Here is an 18,113-nt window from a genome sequence, read left to right on the forward strand (position 1 = left end):
AAAGGCTAAAGCACAATATGATTAGGGGCATTACTCAAGTTGTATAAGTTAGGGTGTTAACCATTTGAATAAATTAATTCAAAATTAAAACAGATGATTTAAATATCAAAATAAGACTTAAAAGTGAAATTTCTTTTTGGTGTACAAATATAATTGATTCTTTAATCTTAAGTTTGGAATTAATCATTTTAGTATAACCTTATTTATGCAAGTATTAAAAAAATGTTTAACTACTTGAGTTCAAATCACCCTCTTCATTAATAAATAAGTGTGGGGCCCGTGGGCCTGGCAGCCACAGCCCATCGCGTAGTAGGCCCAAGGCCAGCGCCAAGGAGGACTGACCAGCCAAGGCTAAGTCAGACAAAGCCCCTTTTTGACCCACGTCGAGGACCTCTCCGTCCTCGGCATACTAGGGATAATTTTTGGGAGGAGACAAGCCCAGAGCAAACTGTCACATTCGCACTTAATGCATTCACCTAAGCCCTCTGACCCCATTAATGGGGATATAACCCCTTAGCAGGGCAACGTTGATCAGAGTGAACCACTTGAGTACTGATAAGGCCTCTGATGGGACGGATGGCCAGAAGGGAGGCGAATGGATGATCAACAGATGGAAGAAGGGGATAGGAAGATGAAGACTATATAAGAAAAGCAAGTAAAGTAAAGAAGGGAGGGAGAAAAAAGAGAAGAAAAGGGGCTCCTCGGCCACGGGCCGAGGAGCATTCTCCCCGTTGCAAATTAATTCTAAGTTTTTCTTAATAAAAGAGAGTTCATGCTTGGTGAACGACGGCCAGCGTCTAAACCTTTAACCCACTCTCTACAAATTTATTGTTTGGGCTTGTTGGGCTGAAAACCCATTCATACTCAGGGCCAAATCCAAACTGAGTCCCTACAATAAGTAATTATAAAAAAAAAAAATTAGAAAATTTTTTATTGATCATTTTAATTAAAGGTATTATATATAAAGATAAATATACAAAATTATGCATATTATATAATAATAATCATTCATTTAGTTAGAAACAAGTTCTAAATTTATGTAATAGTAACTCATTTAGCTATTATTTCTCAATAATAATTATATATATTTTATTATAATATATATATATATATAATTCATGACTAAAACCATGTAGCACACGGGATTTTCATTAGTGAATTATAAAATATATTATTTAAAAATGATCTTCTTCTTTTTTTTGAGTAAAATTTAAAAAGGATCTTAATTATATTATAATTGTGAAAGTTAACATGATAAATCGTACTATATGGTTTAGCTAATGGATTGACTAGCTATATCGCCCATTGTATAAAAGCTTTTCAAGTAAAAAGATATGAACTATAATTCAAACTTTACTAAAACAAAAGGTTTTTTTTTTTTTTTTTTTTTTTTTTGAGAAAGTTACCAAAACAAAAGATGATTGTGAAATAAACGAAAAAAATTATCATAAATAATGATAAAAATTAAAGACACTTAATAAACAATGCTGAAGAGCATAATTTAACGGGCCTAAATAGTTCACATATATTAATTACCCATCATCCTAAGTCCTAATTCATAAGACCTATTACTGTTTGGATTTATTTATTTTTTTGGTAGAATTGTACGGTCATCGGCCCAATATTGGTAGGCCCATGGGCTGAGGGTCTGATACCAATTTCATGGTGGGCCCAATCCATAATGCTCGGGAGATTGGGCCTGGATTGGTTTGTTCTTAGGGTCCAATCTTGTCCGGGGTCCGGTCCGAAGAGTACCTTAGTAATGCTTTGGGGAGCATTGCTGCCAAGTAATATTCGGTATCTATTGTAAATCCCAAAAGCCTGGGATCTCCGTTTCCAAAGTGGGACCTAGGTCTGTCAAGAATAATCCTAAAAGGCCCCACCTATATGAAAAATACTAAATTATTTCTAATCCATTAAGGGAAGGCTATAAATAGGGAAAGAAGGGGAAGAAGAAGGGGTTAGACACTGAAGAGTAAAGAACTAGGGCATTACAAGCCGATAGTAGAATGAGAGAGAAACTGAGAACATATAGTGATAATGGCAAGGTAGACAAGTGATTCACCAGCACTAACTTCGTTTCTAAGGAATCTCCCATTGTAGGATACTCATACACCCACCATAACAAATAAAGTGTGAGCCCAATAAAGGAGTTAACCCATTAACCAACAATTTGGCCCGCACAATTACTATTTAGATTTAATTACTTAGGTTTTGAGCGTTCATTAATTTGATATATATTTCAAAATGGTTTTAACCTTTCAAAATGTTTTGATTTAATTCTTAACTATATTACATGTGTGTTAAAAAGGTCTCAATTCTTAACTGGTGGATTGAAAAGTATGATGTGACAAAAAAAAATCCTAAAATCAATTACAAAGCTAAAAATATGATAAATTAGGGATTGTTATTACATTAGCATTAAGTTAAAAGGAAAAAAAAAAAAAAAAAACATCTTTGCTATCATTAGCTGTCACTTGGATCACGTACGCATCTATGTTTAATTTTAGTGTTTCTATTTAATGCATCATATTTTTCAATTAACTAATGAATAACATGGAATTTTTAAGTTTACTGCACTTTTAAAAGATTACAAATTAAAATTGAAACATTTGAAAGGTTCAAGACCATTTTGAAATGTTTGGAAAAGTTGATGACCAAAGTGTGTAATTAATTTTTTTTTTTTTAAAGAAAACATGTTTAATTAAACTCAATACCTTTTTTTTTTTTTTTTGAGATAAACTTAATACTTACTAATACTAATTACTACTGTACAAATGGAGGGGTGAGAGAGGCTGAGCCCGGTTCGGCTCGTATTACGGTAGTTGGCGCGTAACATAGAATCAAAGCTCAAAGCTCAAAGCTTGAGGAACTGAAAGGCCACGCCATATATAAACGGGAGTCAAGTCACAGAAACTGTAAACAGTTACTTCTACTTTCGGCATTTGCTCTAGACTCTTCTAGAAAGAAAAACCCACACTCCTCTCTCTGCTCTTCTGCTTCTCTCTCATGGAGTTTTGGGGTAATCTCTCTCTTTCTCGTTTCGATCTTCGTATTTTTAGGGTTTCGTAGTCTCTGCACCTCGTCGTTTATCATTTTCTTATTTCATCTTATTTTGTGCAATGTTATGCTTCTTGATTACGGAACTCGCTTTCGCCGTTTGATTGCCGAGAAAATACGGGAAAATTGGTTCGGAAAACTCAGAGTTTGTTTCAATTTGGTGCTTAAGAAAAGGAAATTGGCCACTTGACCGAGCCAGTTTGCCTTTATTTCATGTTTTCGTTTTTGCTGAATTTTCTCGGAATCCAAACAGATGGTTAGGTTTTATAGGCTTTTACTGTTCCCTTCCTTATCATGGCTTTGATTTCTCATAAATTATAGACTCTACGTGTTCTACGTTGAGTATTTTGGTCTTGTATAGTTATTTCCCCTTGTTTGCTTGGCTAGAATTTGAAGGAAAATAAATTTTGAACATGTATTGAGTCTTGTTGTATTGTTTGGTTGTGTTAGATATTTGCTATAGGCCAGTGAATACTATCGTACTCTGAATCACGGTGTTTTTGGAGAAATGTACTATGACATGCTCTGTTTTACGTTTTGTTTGATTGTTGTAAAACTAAAAAAATCTTCTGCGTTTCAATTGGATCTGTTGCTTGATAGGTGCAAAATGCAACTCATCTTAGCATTCACATTAAATGTGGTTGAGATATCGAGGCCCAAATATGTTATAAAACTCTAGTCTCTGTTTATTATTCAATCATACTTGGAGCGCAAGTAATCATAATCATATTTTTTTTGATAACCAAATCATAGTCATATATGTAGTGAAAATATTGTAACTCTAGGTTTGTCTAGGATTTTTAGCCTGCTATTCATTGTAAATATATAGCTTAATAATAAAAGATGTAACCATCAAAGGGCTTCCGCTACAGATTTAGGTATCTAAGGCCAAACCATGGTATTAAATGTGGTTGAGATATCGAGGCCCAAATATGTTATAAAACTCTAGTCTCTGTTTATTATTCAATCATACTTGGAGCGCAAGTAATCATAGTCATATTTTTTTTGATAACCAAATCATAGTCATATATGTAGTGAAAATATTGTAACTCTAGGTTTGTCTAGGATTTTTAGCCTGCTATTCATTGTAAATATATAGCTAAATAATAAAAGATGTAACCATCAAAGGGCTTCCGCTACAGATTTAGGTATCTAAGGCCAAACCATGGTCAATTTCTTGCATTCTCTATCTTCTACTTCTTTATTTTCTTCTTCATATATTTTCATATACTTTATTATGGTATAGACAAAAACAAATCAACAAGCACACATATGAAGAAGACGTCCCAAGGTTCCCAATGTTTTCGTTAGGGTACTGTCCGGGCTGGTACAGATACACCCATTGAAACATATTCCAGTGTGGGCAGGCTGTTTCTGCTGTTACCTGTTGTTTCAGGTGATAAATGCGTACTCAACTCCTAAGGTATATAATAGGAGGCATGGTATAATAGATGATATACAAAATTTGCTTTGGTGTAATGGTCCTAAACTAAGTAGTATAGGACTCCTTAAGTCAGCTGAGTAATTTTTGCTTCATAAAACAACATCAGGTGAAATGGGGTTGACCTCCATGAACAGCTCGTCCTTCAGGGTGATCACCCTTTTCAGCCCCATCAATCTATGCACAGAATCATCATTGTGAATGCAAGTGATGGTGATAACCTTGGCAAAGGGAAATTTTCTCTTGCCACTGAACTTATCCACCTCATACTTGGTGTTCATTATCTTTTTTTTATAATCGATCAAATCCGAAGCTGGGAGAGAATTTATATTACTTTGATTGCCTTCTCCTCCAGGGGGGGGGGGGGGCCGGTGGGGAGGAAAAAGGGGGAGTCATGTAACAGTTTCCTTTTTTTAGAGCAGTATATTAGGAATTAAGTGGTTGAAAGCAGTCATTTATTTTGTTTCATGTATGTTTGTGCACTGTGTATTAAAGAGTTTGTGTTTGTTTGTCTATTGTGTGACTCTGCATGTTTGCTCTTGTGCGGCTGATGTGTACTTGGTTGTATGCGTTACAATGGCTTCTGATTTCATCCTGAAACTATCCCACAATGGTGTTCTTTGTTCTCCATTATCTCTTGTTTGGTTTTTTGCTACTATAAAACTTGCTGTTTGATACATTTTCCAGGTGCTGAGGTTAAGAGTGGAGAGCCCCTTGAGGTGTATCCTGGTGATGGTTTCATATTGCATCTTTCACAGGTTATTATTGATCTTCCATAATCTTTGATTGTCCAATTTACATTTTCTTTTGCATTAACCATGTTTGTGCTATAGTATCTGAAGTATCATTATACTGCAGGCTTGTCTTGGAGAGGTTAAGAAGAACATAGGAAATGAAAGCGTCTGCCTGTTTGTGAAAGTTGACAAGCAAAAGCTTGTTCTTGGAACACTCTCTTCTGAGAATTTCCCCCAGTTATCTTTTGATCTGGTGTTTGAAAAGAAATTCGAGTTATCCCATAACTGGAAAAATGGAAGTGTTTACTTCACCGGATATAAAGCTTGTCCACCTGAACAATATCCTGTTACACTCCATTCTCTTTGAACGTGTCATCTAATCTATTTATTCCCATAATTTTAGCTGGTTTATTCACTTGGTTTTTCTTGTTATTATATGTAATCTCCTTGACTGATGTTTCTATTGTCATCACGGGTGAAGTTTCTGGTGAGTTGCTGCTTTAATGTTTTGGTGTCATTTTTTCTGTTTTTTTAAGTTCATCTCATTCTCTATGTTTGTTCATGCTTCTTACTTTCAGAATCTAATTCTTAATTTGATACATATTCAGATTCAGAAGAGGATTTTCCAGTTGTTGCCCATGATAGCGGTATAGACAAATGCCCATTTTGGGTTTTTTCAATTTCACCTTTTAGGCACCTGTGCATCTTATTTGTTTTGTTCCTTGTGATGTAGGAAAATACGAGCCACAAGCTAAACCAGCTGCAAAGCCTGACGTTACTGCAGCTAAGCGGGTGAAGATTGTGGAGCCAAATAAAGATGAAGACATGGACGAAGATGATGTGGATAAGGATGCATCTTCGAATGATGATTCATCTGATGAAGATGATGTTAATGAAGCTAAGGTATTCTGATCTATCTGATTAGCAATCTGTATTCCTTCTCATTAATTGGATTATGCCTTGGCGAAAGGCAACTTGTGCAGATTAAATAAATTTATTTCTTGAGACTTCATTTGGTATTGTGCAAATTGGTTCTGATGTCATTTTTGGAAGTTACAGATCTTAGTTGTCAGCTGAAGACGGCTATGTTGCAATTACTTGATATACACAGCATACCTACAACCTGAACTTATAATGAATAATAGTCATTTTCCATTTTTTTGTTAATTGTTGAAAACATTGAGATCTTATCATGTGAGTGATGGCAAAGACTAGTATTGTTACTACAAATATGTAATTCCGTTATAATAGTTTTTCCCATTTTGAGAAGATTTTTTGGGAATCTACTTCAGGCATTAACCAAAATTATATAGAATTGATGATTAATGTTTTAGTTAGATACTATTATCAGGATACGTCTATGCCAACCAATAGTTTCTAATTAAATTTAGGTTAATATCATTTAGTTGGCCATGATTTATAGTTGTTGAAAGTCTTTTTTTTTTGAAATGTTACTAAATTTACTTGTTCAAATGTTTTGTTGCAAACTTTGCATGTTTGGTTTTAGGATAACGTACTGGGAATTATGTTTGTTGGTTTTGTTGCTTAGGCTAAGGTGAATACCAAGGAAGAATTCAGTGAAGATGACGATAGTAGTGATGATGAGGACAGTAGTGAAGATGAGGATGAAGAGACGCCAATGAAGGTAAAGACATTTCAATAAATATACGTGAATTTTCATCTAGTAAAGAGTTGTGAAATGTTTTGAGCCTCTCAATTTTCCTAGTTTCTCCCAGTCATTGTCACTGATTAATGCACATTTGTTTTGCATGGTCAAAGGCCAAAGCAGGCAAGAAGAGACCCTTCGAATCTGCCCAAAAAACACCTGTTCCTGAAAAGAAGGCAAAGTTGGTGACTCCTGAGAATACCGGTGAGTTATTTTTAACTAATACCAATTAGTAATGACTTAGCAGGTTGGATCTGTTTGGACTTTGCAGGGACTTGTTGCTTTTAATGAATTGTGTACACCATGCATTATTTTTTGTGTAAGATCTTATATGAATATGGTACTCAAATCTGATCTAGATCTAGCGTAAATTCTTGTCTTGATGATCACGATGGTTTTTGTTTATACTGCTCAAGAGTTCATTGTTGCAGATGGCAAGAAAGGTGGTGGCCATGTTGCAACTCCTCATCCTTCAAAGAAGGCTGCGACAAAGCAGCAGACTCCAAAATCAGGAGGAGCATTCCCTTGCAACTCGTGTAACAGGTACTTCTGTCTTTTCACTTTTTACCTTGCTCCTATTTGATGGGAGTGTAACTATTTATATTGCCCTAGCAGGTCTTTCAACTCAGAAATTGGTTTGCAGTCTCATACGAAGGCAAAACACAGTGATGGGAAATGAAGTGCATGGTAAAGTGACATAGAAATTCCAAAGTTATGTTCAGTCAAATATAAAGCAAGCGTGTAGTATGTTATCTGTCTTTTGGTTAACTTCGTTGGAATTAATTGACAGTAACTTCAGTAAAGTTCTATTTGCAATCTGATTTAGGATTGATGTTGTAATTCTCTCTCTCTTCTTCTTCTTCTTCTTCTTCTTTTATTTTTTATTTTTATTTTTTTAAAATCAATCGTCATTCAACTTGTTGGTTGTGCTAGAAGTTAATATCCTTTGCGTGCATTAATTTTAAAAGTTGCGCTTCAGGTACGTGATCTTTGCTCCCATGGATATAATTGTCAAGTGTCTGATTGTGCCACGATGATAACTTTTTATTATCATGTCAAAATACCAATTGGTTTTTGGTGTAAGTGTGATTGAACTTCAAATTACTTATTTAGATAAGAGGCTATACTAATTGAGTCAATTGAATCCACAATTAACTTATTTATTTTGTTACCTTAATTTAAACTTTTTTTAATAATTCGATAGAGTAACGGGGAGGAGGATTCGAACGTTGATCCTAATAAAAGAGAGCTGGTTTTATCATCGATTTACAAGGCTTTTAACTTCAAAATGGCTTGTTTGTTTCAACAGTGATTCCATCTTGTCATTTCTCAAAGTCTGTAAAATCTCTCCATTTGGTAAATTAGTATTACTAATCGGAGGTGAAGATTTATTTTTTTTTTTAAGTGAAAAATAAAAATAGTAGATAAGAGGCTTATAAGTGTTAGTTTCAAACTCTTCGTAAAATGATGTGGTTATTGTTTAACAAAGTATAGCTGACAATTTTTTATTTTTTAAGAAGGAAGTATAGTTGATACTTAAATACAATATATTAGATTTTTAAAATTAAGCTGTCTTATTTGTGGTTATAATTTGTTTCTGGTACTTCTTACAAACAAATAGTTCATCTTGTAAAACAGTTTGAACTAGCCCAAAGTGGACAGCAATAAATCGAAATGGAACACAGTAGACCAAACTGGACAGCAGCAGACAACAATGGTCCAAAGTGAATTGGAATAGACCACAAAGGACAAAAATGCTACATTGATCTGCCTCAGTAAGAGCATAACACTGATAAATGTTATGTTTTAATTTTTAAATATATTATATAGATTTTTAATTAAGGTCGCCAAAAAAGGAAAACGGATAATTAGCTGAAACACTACCATCAAATTTGAAGCTGCCACCAGATCAAGTACGACAAGTGAGAACCAATGAAGAGGGTTTCCAACCACAATACATCCAGTTAACCAAGCTCCTAGCAAGAGCACCAACCACTAGCATGTGACTCTTGGACGATTCAAGGAAAGTAGGAAACCCACGATCTGGGCAAAGGCAAAGCACATCAAGGGGGCGCCAGAACAAGTGTTTTGCCTTCAGTCTTGTTGATTCTCCCAAAATAAGAAGACTCTTGAGTCTTTTTGGCAAATATCCAGCCAGGAAAAATATAAAAAGCTAACCCTGTTGGAATCAATCTTAAATGCGGCCATATATGGGTTGAATAAAAGCTACATCCCGAACAAATTATGGTTTGATAAATCAAACATTCTACCTTTTTTTTTTATGGTAGTGCCACTGATACATAACCCCCCCACCAGAACCGTGCATAATGAAGTCCAAGGGAACTCCTAGTGGGATAGAACCTAGGATGCCTGGGCCTACAGCTTATCCCTAGATCTACCAATTAGTGGGGTAGTATTCCATGGCAAACTCTGCTAGCCAGCCATCTTCTCTTCTAATAGCTTTCTAGTACTGGACTAGAGAAAATTTAACCAAGAAAACTTTAATAGCCAAATTAATACTTATAGTCTACAACAGAATGACACTCGAAGAGTTCAACATTACAGTCAAAAAACTAAAATATTGCACCAGATGGAACTGCATAATTAAATCAAATCACTACTGTTTCTAAGGTCCTATATAGCTTAAATCTGTTCTCTAAAATAGAAATCTTGATAAAATATTTTTCAGCAGTTTCCTCCTGTAAGAAGCTTGAGGAGATTTCAGCAATGCTTTCACAACACTCACATCAGGTCCTGCACACAATGCTCCACAGACAATGACAGCCAAACCTGTATACAAATATCATTGTAAGCTGAAATTTGAGGCTCTATCCTGGGAAGCAGGAACACCTGAACCTGCAAAACTTGTACAGTAGGTGAGATCACAACTTTCACAGGAAAATTGAGTGGAAAAAAAAAAAACAATACCTCAATCCCCTTTTGTTTTTCAGTTGGGATATGGACAAATTAATTTTGTACTATGAAGTAGAAAAATATGAACTTCATGCTGAACAGCTGAAAATTTTTGTTTGAAGAGTTTAATATGTTAAAAAAATAAAACAACGAAATTTCCTTATGACACATCCCGTATGAAGTGGCTTATAATCGAGGAAAGAAAAAAAAATCGTATTTTGAAGGTGCTTTCCACTTGGCTCCAAATCCAGAAACTATTTCAATTTATATATGCTCCATTTTGACACATGAATTCCCTTGACTTAAGTAACTAATAATGGGAAGCTAATTATTTTTCAAAGGAAAAAAAAAATTTAGAGACCTGCGGGAAAATCACTTTGTAATTACATAAACATGCATAAAAGTGATCATCAACTGAAGACCAATGAAAAGCAAATGTTACTTAAAAGAAATCTACTAAAAAAAATCTATGCAATTACCTGAATTAACTTGGAAGTGAAATTTAAAGCGTAACAATACAGGCATAGCAGCAATCAATTTGTAATTTCATGTTCAGCTACCTATAAATCAATTCTTTTTGCTTTTCATTTTAGAAGGGGGAGAAATTTTTTAAAAGAATTTTACTTTCAATAACACATGACAGGGAACCTGTACTCCACCTGCAGAGTGGAAATGGGTAGTAAGCTATATTAACTAAACGGGTTGTCTAAGTGAAAAAAAAGAAATGCACTTCTCTAAGTCTAAGAAACATTTTTTTTTCCTAATCAATTTTAAAAAGAGCAATGGGACAAACCAGACAAGTCTGATGGGGCTAATCATCGTATCTATCATGCTGCTGATGTTGCTCAGGCTCATTATACTGATCATTCTGTTCAAAGCCATTGCTGTCATTGTCAATGTTATCCTCATGGTTCGGAACACCAGATTCTGTCTGTTCCCTTTCCCTATTCCATTGCTCAATCTTAGCCCTTCTTTCAGCACTACTTTCCCTGACAGGACTCCTATTCCTCCTTCCTCCAGGGCTTCTGCTTCGTTCCCCTCTACGTCCAGGACTGCGGCTTCTCGGCCTCCTGCCCCTATCATGGAAGGAACGGAAATCTCTGTCATCATCTCTTCTACCAAAACCACGACCACCACCACCACCCCTACCAAAACCACGGCCACCACGTGAATGCTCTTCATAGCCACGGTTCCTAACAGGACTGCGGCTTCTGCTTCGACTGCGGCTACGCCTTCTTCTGTTTCTCCCGAATAATTTCCTCCTCAACTCCCTAAAAGTTACATAAAAAAGCTTATCAGGAAGATCAACATGAATAGGTTTATATAGATAGAAAGCCTACTACTTACAAGTTGAAAATTATCACACCAAAACACTCACTTGCTAATCTTTTTCAGATGCATGAAGTTACAGTAGCCACCACGATTACATACATTTTCCTCATACTGTCTACATGTAGCTTCACGAAAATCAGTGACTGGCGAGAAGTCAACGATGATAGGACGCCCTAGTACATTTGATATTCATGAATTGTCAAAATAATATTTCCATAATAATAATAATTACACCCACAATTATTATATTACTACCAATAATAGCAACAACAAGAAGTTAACAACATTATTTCTACTTCTATTACTATTACTAGTACAGCCCAAAAGAGCAAAAACTGAGTGACAGTGAAATTATTGGTAAAAGTGGTGTAAATGCAATGACACAACACAATCTACATGCCAGAACTAATCAAGAATGTTTACCTTTATGAGCCAAAGCACACAAATAACTACCCCTATAGGATTTATCAAAATACAAGGCCCAGGGGATGCAAGCAGCAATAAATGGAGACTTGGGATAAGATTTGCGGCTATTAGATTTGACACAATTATATTTTAACCATGAAATAGTCTGTCCATTTCAAATAGAAATGGAGAGGAAACTTATTTTTGTGGCAGGGCCCCCCTGGTTAAATCCATCACCCTACCATTTTGTAGTCCATCAAGAGTAATGGCCAATCAACAACAATAGCTACAATTTTGGGTATTTCTATGAATTTCACAATTTCATAAAATATAAGTAAAATTCAAACCAAATTCCAATATTATTATCTACCATTTTCATTCTCATAAAACTTGATTTTAGAAAACACATAATAATTCTTATCAAGCTTATCTTGTAAACAAATAAAAAATAAGTCAACATCATTCGACCTACATTTATAAATTATTATTTTTAATATTTTGACATGTAATTTAATCCATTAAAGAAAAAGTGCGAAGTTGTGCAACCCTACTACACAAAAGTACACAAAGGCAAAACCAAAGCAAAAATAAGGTTTTTTTTTTAGAGGTAAAAGAAAAATTAATGTAAAAATACACTTTAACTTTCAATAAAAAATAAAAAAATAAAAAAGTTAATTACCATACATATACTGAACTCAATCATATGGATCTAATGCTTATTAGGCACAATTTTTATTTTTATTTTTATTCTTCAAATTTGTAGGAGGCTATATTAATTATTTTAAGGACTCTACAACAATCTTCTATATTTAAAAAAAAAAAAATATATATATATATAAAAAGGTAAATGGTTATATGGTTGATATAAAAAAATATATATATATATATATATTTATTTATTTATTATAAATTGATGCAGAAAGAAAGGGAGGTGAAAGAGAGAAGAAAGCAAAAGAAAGATAACCGCTAACCTAAAGTGAATTATAGAACAATCCTTTTTTGCCAAATTACAAACCTGCCTTCTTTTTTTGTTGCTGAAGTTCACTAAGGCTCTTGCCTCAAGTGCCTTACAGTCTGTTTAAGGCGCTTGGGCACTTGCCTAGGCTCTAAAGGCAAGTGCCTCATTAAAGGAGCCTTATTGGCGCCTCATTGGAGAGAGTGTAGCTAATCTTTTTCTCCTTTGACTACATTGACTATATCATAGACTAAGGCACTGCCCAAGAAACAACAAATAAACAGAAAACCAAAAGCCACAATTCCTGAGTCACTGCACAATGGAGAAAAAGATTAGCTACACTCTCTCCATGGCTTATACACATAAAGCACCAATGCATAATAATGATCCCCCTGCACTTCCTTAGAATACCCATAGTCAAAGTCTTTCCTAACTTCACACTACATGAAGAAAGCCACCATGGCGGTGCACAAACTATGATCTGCCAATGAAAGTAATTTCCTCCTCTTAATACCTTGTAGTTGCTCTTCACTTGGAAGCCTTGATTTTTCAAAAGGATTAATACCAATTTATCTACCTCACATATCAAATATTTGTAGCATATGTCATCTAGTAACTATCCCAAAAATTCCAGTTTCCAATCATTCGCTGCTCTAATGAAAAGAGAATTCCAATAAAAGCAACTATTTCTATACACTTGATAATCCGCCACCGAAGAATCTTTTGCATTTTGGGAAAGATTAGGATATCTCTCCCGAAGAGTAGATTCACCACTCCATATAGTTCATGCCAAAAACAAATTTTAGAACTATCAACAACATCATATCTTATAAAATGCAATAAGTTATCTTATCTTCTTCTAATATTCTTCCACAAACCCATACCATTTGGCCCCTAATGTCGTCGAAACACCAACTTCGTTTTCTTTTATCCTGTATCACCAAAACCATTTACCCAGCAATGCTTGATATATATATATATATATAAACCTTATTGATCCTCGAACCTCCAACACAAATTGGAGTGCAACAAACATTCCACTTAACTAAAGTGAATTTGAATTTCTCACCCATACAACCCCAAAGAAAATCCCTCTGAAAATTTTCTATACCATTTGGCACTCATACATGCAAAGGAAATAAAGATAAGAAATAAGCTAAAAAGTAAGATAACATACTTATGATTAAAAAGATTTGTTCCCTTTTTATAAGCACAATTTCTTCAAGCTAGCTAGTAGCTAGATTTGTTTAATTTCCCTATAATTAGTCATGTTTAGCTTGAGGTAGCACCAAATGTACTCTACTGCATTTTTCTAAATAGTTTTACTTCAAGATAGCTTGGGAATGGGTTAGTTTAGCCCCCATCTTCCTTATTTTGCATTATGCACATAATCACAAACTCAATTAACCTAGTTGTCAAGTCCCCTTCATTGAGGCATTACCAAACCTTAATCCTTCAAATACGAAATCAGGTAAAATCCTTGAGGCAAGATCAGTATATAGCCTCAAGATCACCTCAAAACATAATTTTCACATCGAACAAACAAATCTTTTGGTGTTCGAAGCCAAAGTCCTTAACGCATAATTAAGGAATTTCAAATAACAAAAATGTAAAAATTGGCATAAATAGACAAACTCAATACATGTATATAGAGCTACATTTACGAAACACTGCTTGCACAGCAATATATTCCTACCACTACAATTCAATCAATTACAACAAAGCAAACCTGGTGAGAAACCTAATATGATTTTTCGCAAAAGTACAACTATTCACAGAGATTCAATTACCAAATGTTAGGGCAAAAGAGAAAAACTAACCTGAGTAGAACCTTCCATTGAGATTCCTCAGCGCATTCGCCGCGTGCTCCTCCTCACGAAACTGAACATACACATTCCCAACCTGCTCTCTCTCTCACACACAAACACAAACCAAACATTAGATCAAAAAAATCAAAAAGTGAATCAAAAAGCGAGAGAGAGAGAGAGAGAGAGAGAGAGAGAGAGAGAGAGTTATCGACCATGTGATCAGCCAAATTATCGCAGATGTTGAGGCTCTCGAGGTGGCCGTACTTGCTGAGCTCGTCAAAGAGGTCTTGGTAGAAGTCTTCGAAGTGGTCTTGGATGTGGCGAGGATCGAGATTGGGCTGAGTTTGGGGGTTAAGAGCCGGGGCTGGGGTGAGCATGTCAGGGCGCTGGTACATGTTGGAGAGAAGGAGCGTTGGGCTGATTGTGGGCTTCGTGTGGAGCCTCGAGCACCGGTCGCCGTGCCTGCACGCGCCGATCTTAAAGTAGAAAGGGCAGTTCACCCTGTCTTTCTCAGTTCCGAATATCGACGCCAAGTGCTCCGCCATGTTTGGTTTTGGATTTTGGATTTGAGATCCGTTTCAGTGTGTGTGTGTGTGTGTTTGATTATTGACTTGACTTTGATAATAAGAGCTGTAATTGAATCAGCATCAAAACTCAAGTCTATACCATTCGGTCTTTGGGTTTGCTTTGCTTTGCTTTTTGTATCTCTCTTATAAACTCTGATCTAGGGTTTTATTTATTTTTATATTTTAACAAATAAAGATTTAGATTCTATCATAAATAAATAAAGATTTAGATAATGTGGAAATATGTTAATAAAAGCTATTTCTTCACACCGTCAGCAGGTTTGCCCGAGTGGTTTAAGGGGGCAGACTTAAGATCTGCTGCACATAAGTGCGCGTGGGTTCGAACCCCACAGCCTGCAGCGGTAACGTTTAACGTTTTTATTATAACACACCTTTATTATTAATCTTTCAGCACTGAGTTTAAGTTTGACTCCGTCGTGTTTGTTTTTACATTTATCTCCAATAGACCCTCCATTACCAGCATTTTTCTTTTTTGTTGAAAAGATAGAAAATATATTGATATGTAAACACAAAGAATACAAACTCGTCTAAATACAATCAAACAAGAAGACAATAAAAGCATAAGGTCTTAAAAATAAAGCCTAGTCTCTAAGAGCATTCACAGCAAAGCATCTAAAAAATTTAGCTTTTAGCAACTCAAAACACTATTTTATCTATTTTAAAAACTCACTTTATAATACACCCTACAGTAAAGGTTATATATTAACATTCAACACATTAAAATAATATAAATAATACAATAAAATAATATATCTAACACAATAAATAACAACCTCAACACTGCCGCCACCACCACCACCACTGTGGCAGCCACAACCCATTGCAAAACAAAAAACCCAAAACAAAACCACCACCAACAACAACCATCATCATCAACAACCCACCACAAAACCCATTAAAAATAGAGCAACACAGCCAAGAAATCCAAACAAAAAAACGCAGCAACTCCACCAAGAAATCCACCATTACAGTCATTGCTGCCGAGAAAAACCCAGCACCAAACCGAGAAAAACACACTTAACCAAACCCATAAAACACAGCAACTCAGACCTAGACAACACAACCGAAACCTCACACCGGCAACCCAAACCCACAAATCCACTAGCACCAACAACCAAAACCCACTAGCATCGACAATCCAAACCCACGAATCTGATCTCCATGCCAATGCCCATGAATCCGATTCACCTCAATGCCGATGTCCACAATTCAATTTCATATGGATTAAGGTTGGAGCAGAGAGTATAGGAGAAGTGAGAGAGTAGAAAGAAAGGAAAAGAAAGAAAACAAACTTTTTATGCATGTGAAGTGATTTGTGAGCATGTGGGGAAATAAAAAATGTTTTTTTATGTATACATTCCAACTATAGTGGGCTGCTAGAGATAGCAGCCCACTGTAGCAATCAGTTAAAATTTTTTAGGTTTACCTCTTTTGCTGTGGTGTGTGTTTTTTGTGTTTTGGTTGTTAAAATGACAAAATAGTCATTTTAGCAACCTTATTGTGAGTGCTCTAAGGAGGTTTCTTTTGTACAATAGTGAGTAACTGATATTTTGCCAAGAATATAATATCTAGGGTCTATTTGGGATTCGTTTATTTTGTTGAAACTGAAACTTTTTTACTAAAAGTACCATAGATAGAGATAAAAGTTAGCTGAAATAGTATAGTGAAACTCATGAATAGTACCAAAAAGTGTGGTGGGACCCATAAATAGTAGCAAAAATAAGAATAATAGCAAAAATAAGTTAAATAGTAAAATAAGTTGGTAAAAATAATCATTACTAACTTATTTTACTATTCAGTTTATTTTTGCTACTATTCATAAGTCTCACTACACTTTTTGGTACTATTCATAGATTCCACTGGACTATTTCAACTATCTTTTACCTTTATCTATAATACTTGTGGGGCATTTTACCGTTGGTTTCGTTGTTAGTGAATGGGTCCAATTGAAGGGAGAAAGATGTGTTAAGGACGATGTACAAGCTTTGTTCAATAGAGCAGAATAAGGAGAGGGCGGTAAGTGTCGATATAGTGAAGTTGTTCACCGCTGGTGGTGGAGCAGGGATCAGGGATAGTGGAGAAGGTAATGGTGGTGTTGAGTAGCTTAGTTGGGGTTGAGGAAGGAAGGAAGCAAAGGTTGCTCGTGAGGGTAGGATGGTGAAGGGGAAGGAGTTTGCGACGGTGACTTTGTTGCAGAGGGTTGCTGGTGAGGGAAGGAGCATTATATTTTAGTTTTTTTCACAAAGCTTTAACTCGTAAGAACTAAAATTTGGTTATAATACGATATGGATGCACAACATATAGTACACCAACTAGGGCATGGGAGAGTGTTGATGCAGCGGCTCCATGATATATTTTTAGGGGGTCCATAAGAAGATATATTTTGGGTAAAAAAAAAAAACTTGTGGTCTATGTGATTTCTTTATTACAAATTTGTCCATAGTATGTACTAGAAAGAGAATAAAAGACGAGAAATGTTATGTGCACAACATTTTCACAACACTTTCTCAACAAATCTTTGGTGATAAATTATTAGTTCTAACTTAAACTCACTACTGAAATTATATTTTGCCCATCGGTAACAGTCAATAACAATCTGTCACTTAGAATTTGTTGTGAAAGTGTTATGAATATAGCGTTTCTCGTATAAGATAAAATATAAGCTCATTGCATATTATTTATTAATACAATGAAAATACTAATTATTATTGCTAAGATTAAATATTATAAACCATCTATTGTTTTTATATACAAAAAACATATTAATTATTGATTTTATGTGAACTCCAAGTGAGATGTAAATATAATAAACTTTTATGTATTAGTTTAATTAAATGAGTTTTTTTTTTTTTTTAAAGGTTTAAGATGAACAAATTTATACTTTTGTTGTTAGGCTTACTATATTTTTCCCTATATTTTAGATCAAATTTGTTTGTTATTGGATTTTTTTTATTATTATTATTCAAAAAGACCAAGATATTGTCATAAACCAAGATGATCATATTCAAATCTATTTAAGCTAGGATTAAAAAAGAAAAAAAAAAGATCCAAGGAGTTCAAAAAAAAAAAAATGAATGGTCATTTGAACCCCTGGACTATACTTAGAGCCGCCTATGCAAAAGTGTAATTATGGTGCATTATTGGCTCAGTTGGTGTTGTCACATCTACTTCTTGTTACCGTTGCTTTGTTTCCCTTCTTTTTCTTTGTTTCT

The 18,113-nt window shown here is 34.9% G+C and overlaps 2 protein-coding genes and 1 non-coding gene across 6 annotated transcripts; 2 read left to right on the forward strand and 1 right to left on the reverse strand.

Annotated features, from left to right (window-relative positions):
- Positions 1–2,897: 2,897 nt before the first annotated feature.
- LOC112039702 (histone deacetylase HDT1) lies at positions 2,898–7,741 on the forward strand. 3 transcript variants are annotated; one of them, XM_065777876.1, is made up of 10 exons: positions 2,898–3,022; positions 5,189–5,259; positions 5,360–5,574; positions 5,700–5,722; positions 5,844–5,882; positions 5,969–6,138; positions 6,785–6,880; positions 7,015–7,105; positions 7,318–7,444; positions 7,517–7,741. In XM_065777876.1, exons 1-10 carry the CDS (start codon positions 3,010–3,012, stop codon positions 7,578–7,580), a joined length of 909 nt encoding a protein of 302 aa, XP_065633948.1. In that variant the 5' UTR covers positions 2,898–3,009; the 3' UTR covers positions 7,581–7,741. The 3 variants fall into 3 exon arrangements, with proteins under 3 accessions (XP_065633948.1, XP_065633955.1, XP_065633951.1); XM_065777883.1 differs by having other exon boundaries at positions 7,333–7,444; XM_065777879.1 differs by having other exon boundaries at positions 5,709–5,722.
- Positions 7,742–9,386: 1,645 nt separating this feature from the next.
- Positions 9,387–15,040, reverse strand: LOC112039673 (splicing factor U2af small subunit B). 2 transcript variants are annotated; one of them, XM_024072560.2, is made up of 5 exons: positions 14,527–15,039; positions 14,327–14,408; positions 11,193–11,319; positions 10,608–11,085; positions 9,387–9,691 (listed from the first exon to the last, which is right to left on the reverse strand). In XM_024072560.2, the coding sequence occupies exons 1-4, from the start codon at positions 14,857–14,859 to the stop codon at positions 10,626–10,628; spliced, it is 1,002 nt and encodes a 333-aa protein (XP_023928328.1). In that variant the 5' UTR covers positions 14,860–15,039; the 3' UTR covers positions 9,387–9,691; positions 10,608–10,625. The 2 variants fall into 2 exon arrangements, with proteins under 2 accessions (XP_023928328.1, XP_023928329.1); XM_024072561.2 differs by having other exon boundaries at positions 9,602–10,473; positions 14,527–15,040.
- Positions 15,041–15,155: 115 nt separating this feature from the next.
- Positions 15,156–15,239, forward strand: TRNAL-UAA (transfer RNA leucine (anticodon UAA)). The gene has a single exon. It is a non-coding gene; the product is annotated as a tRNA-Leu (tRNA).
- Positions 15,240–18,113: the final 2,874 nt, after the last annotated feature.

Source organism: Quercus suber, unplaced genomic scaffold (assembly GCF_002906115.3).
Source record: "Quercus suber isolate HL8 unplaced genomic scaffold, Cork oak 2.0 scaffold_10, whole genome shotgun sequence".
NCBI classification, from domain to species: Eukaryota; Viridiplantae; Streptophyta; class Magnoliopsida; order Fagales; family Fagaceae; genus Quercus; species Quercus suber.

Bases quoted from the DNA above. Each gene is read 5' to 3' on its own strand.
- LOC112039673 (XM_024072560.2), bottom strand. From the start codon at position 14,859: ATGGCGGAGCACTTGGCGTCGATATTCGGAACTGAGAAAGACAGGGTG. The intron at 11,320-14,326 runs GTTAGTTTTTCT...CAAATGTACTAG, and splicing joins CAATGGAAGGTTCTACTCAG to GGCGTCCTATCATCGTTGAC. The intron at 11,086-11,192 runs GTGAGTGTTTTG...TGTAACTTTTAG, and splicing joins CATCTGAAAAAGATTAGCAA to GGAGTTGAGGAGGAAATTAT.
- LOC112039702 (XM_065777876.1), top strand. The intron at 5,260-5,359 runs GTTATTATTGAT...ATTATACTGCAG, and splicing joins TCATATTGCATCTTTCACAG to GCTTGTCTTGGAGAGGTTAA. The intron at 7,445-7,516 runs GTACTTCTGTCT...TTGCCCTAGCAG, and splicing joins CCTTGCAACTCGTGTAACAG to GTCTTTCAACTCAGAAATTG.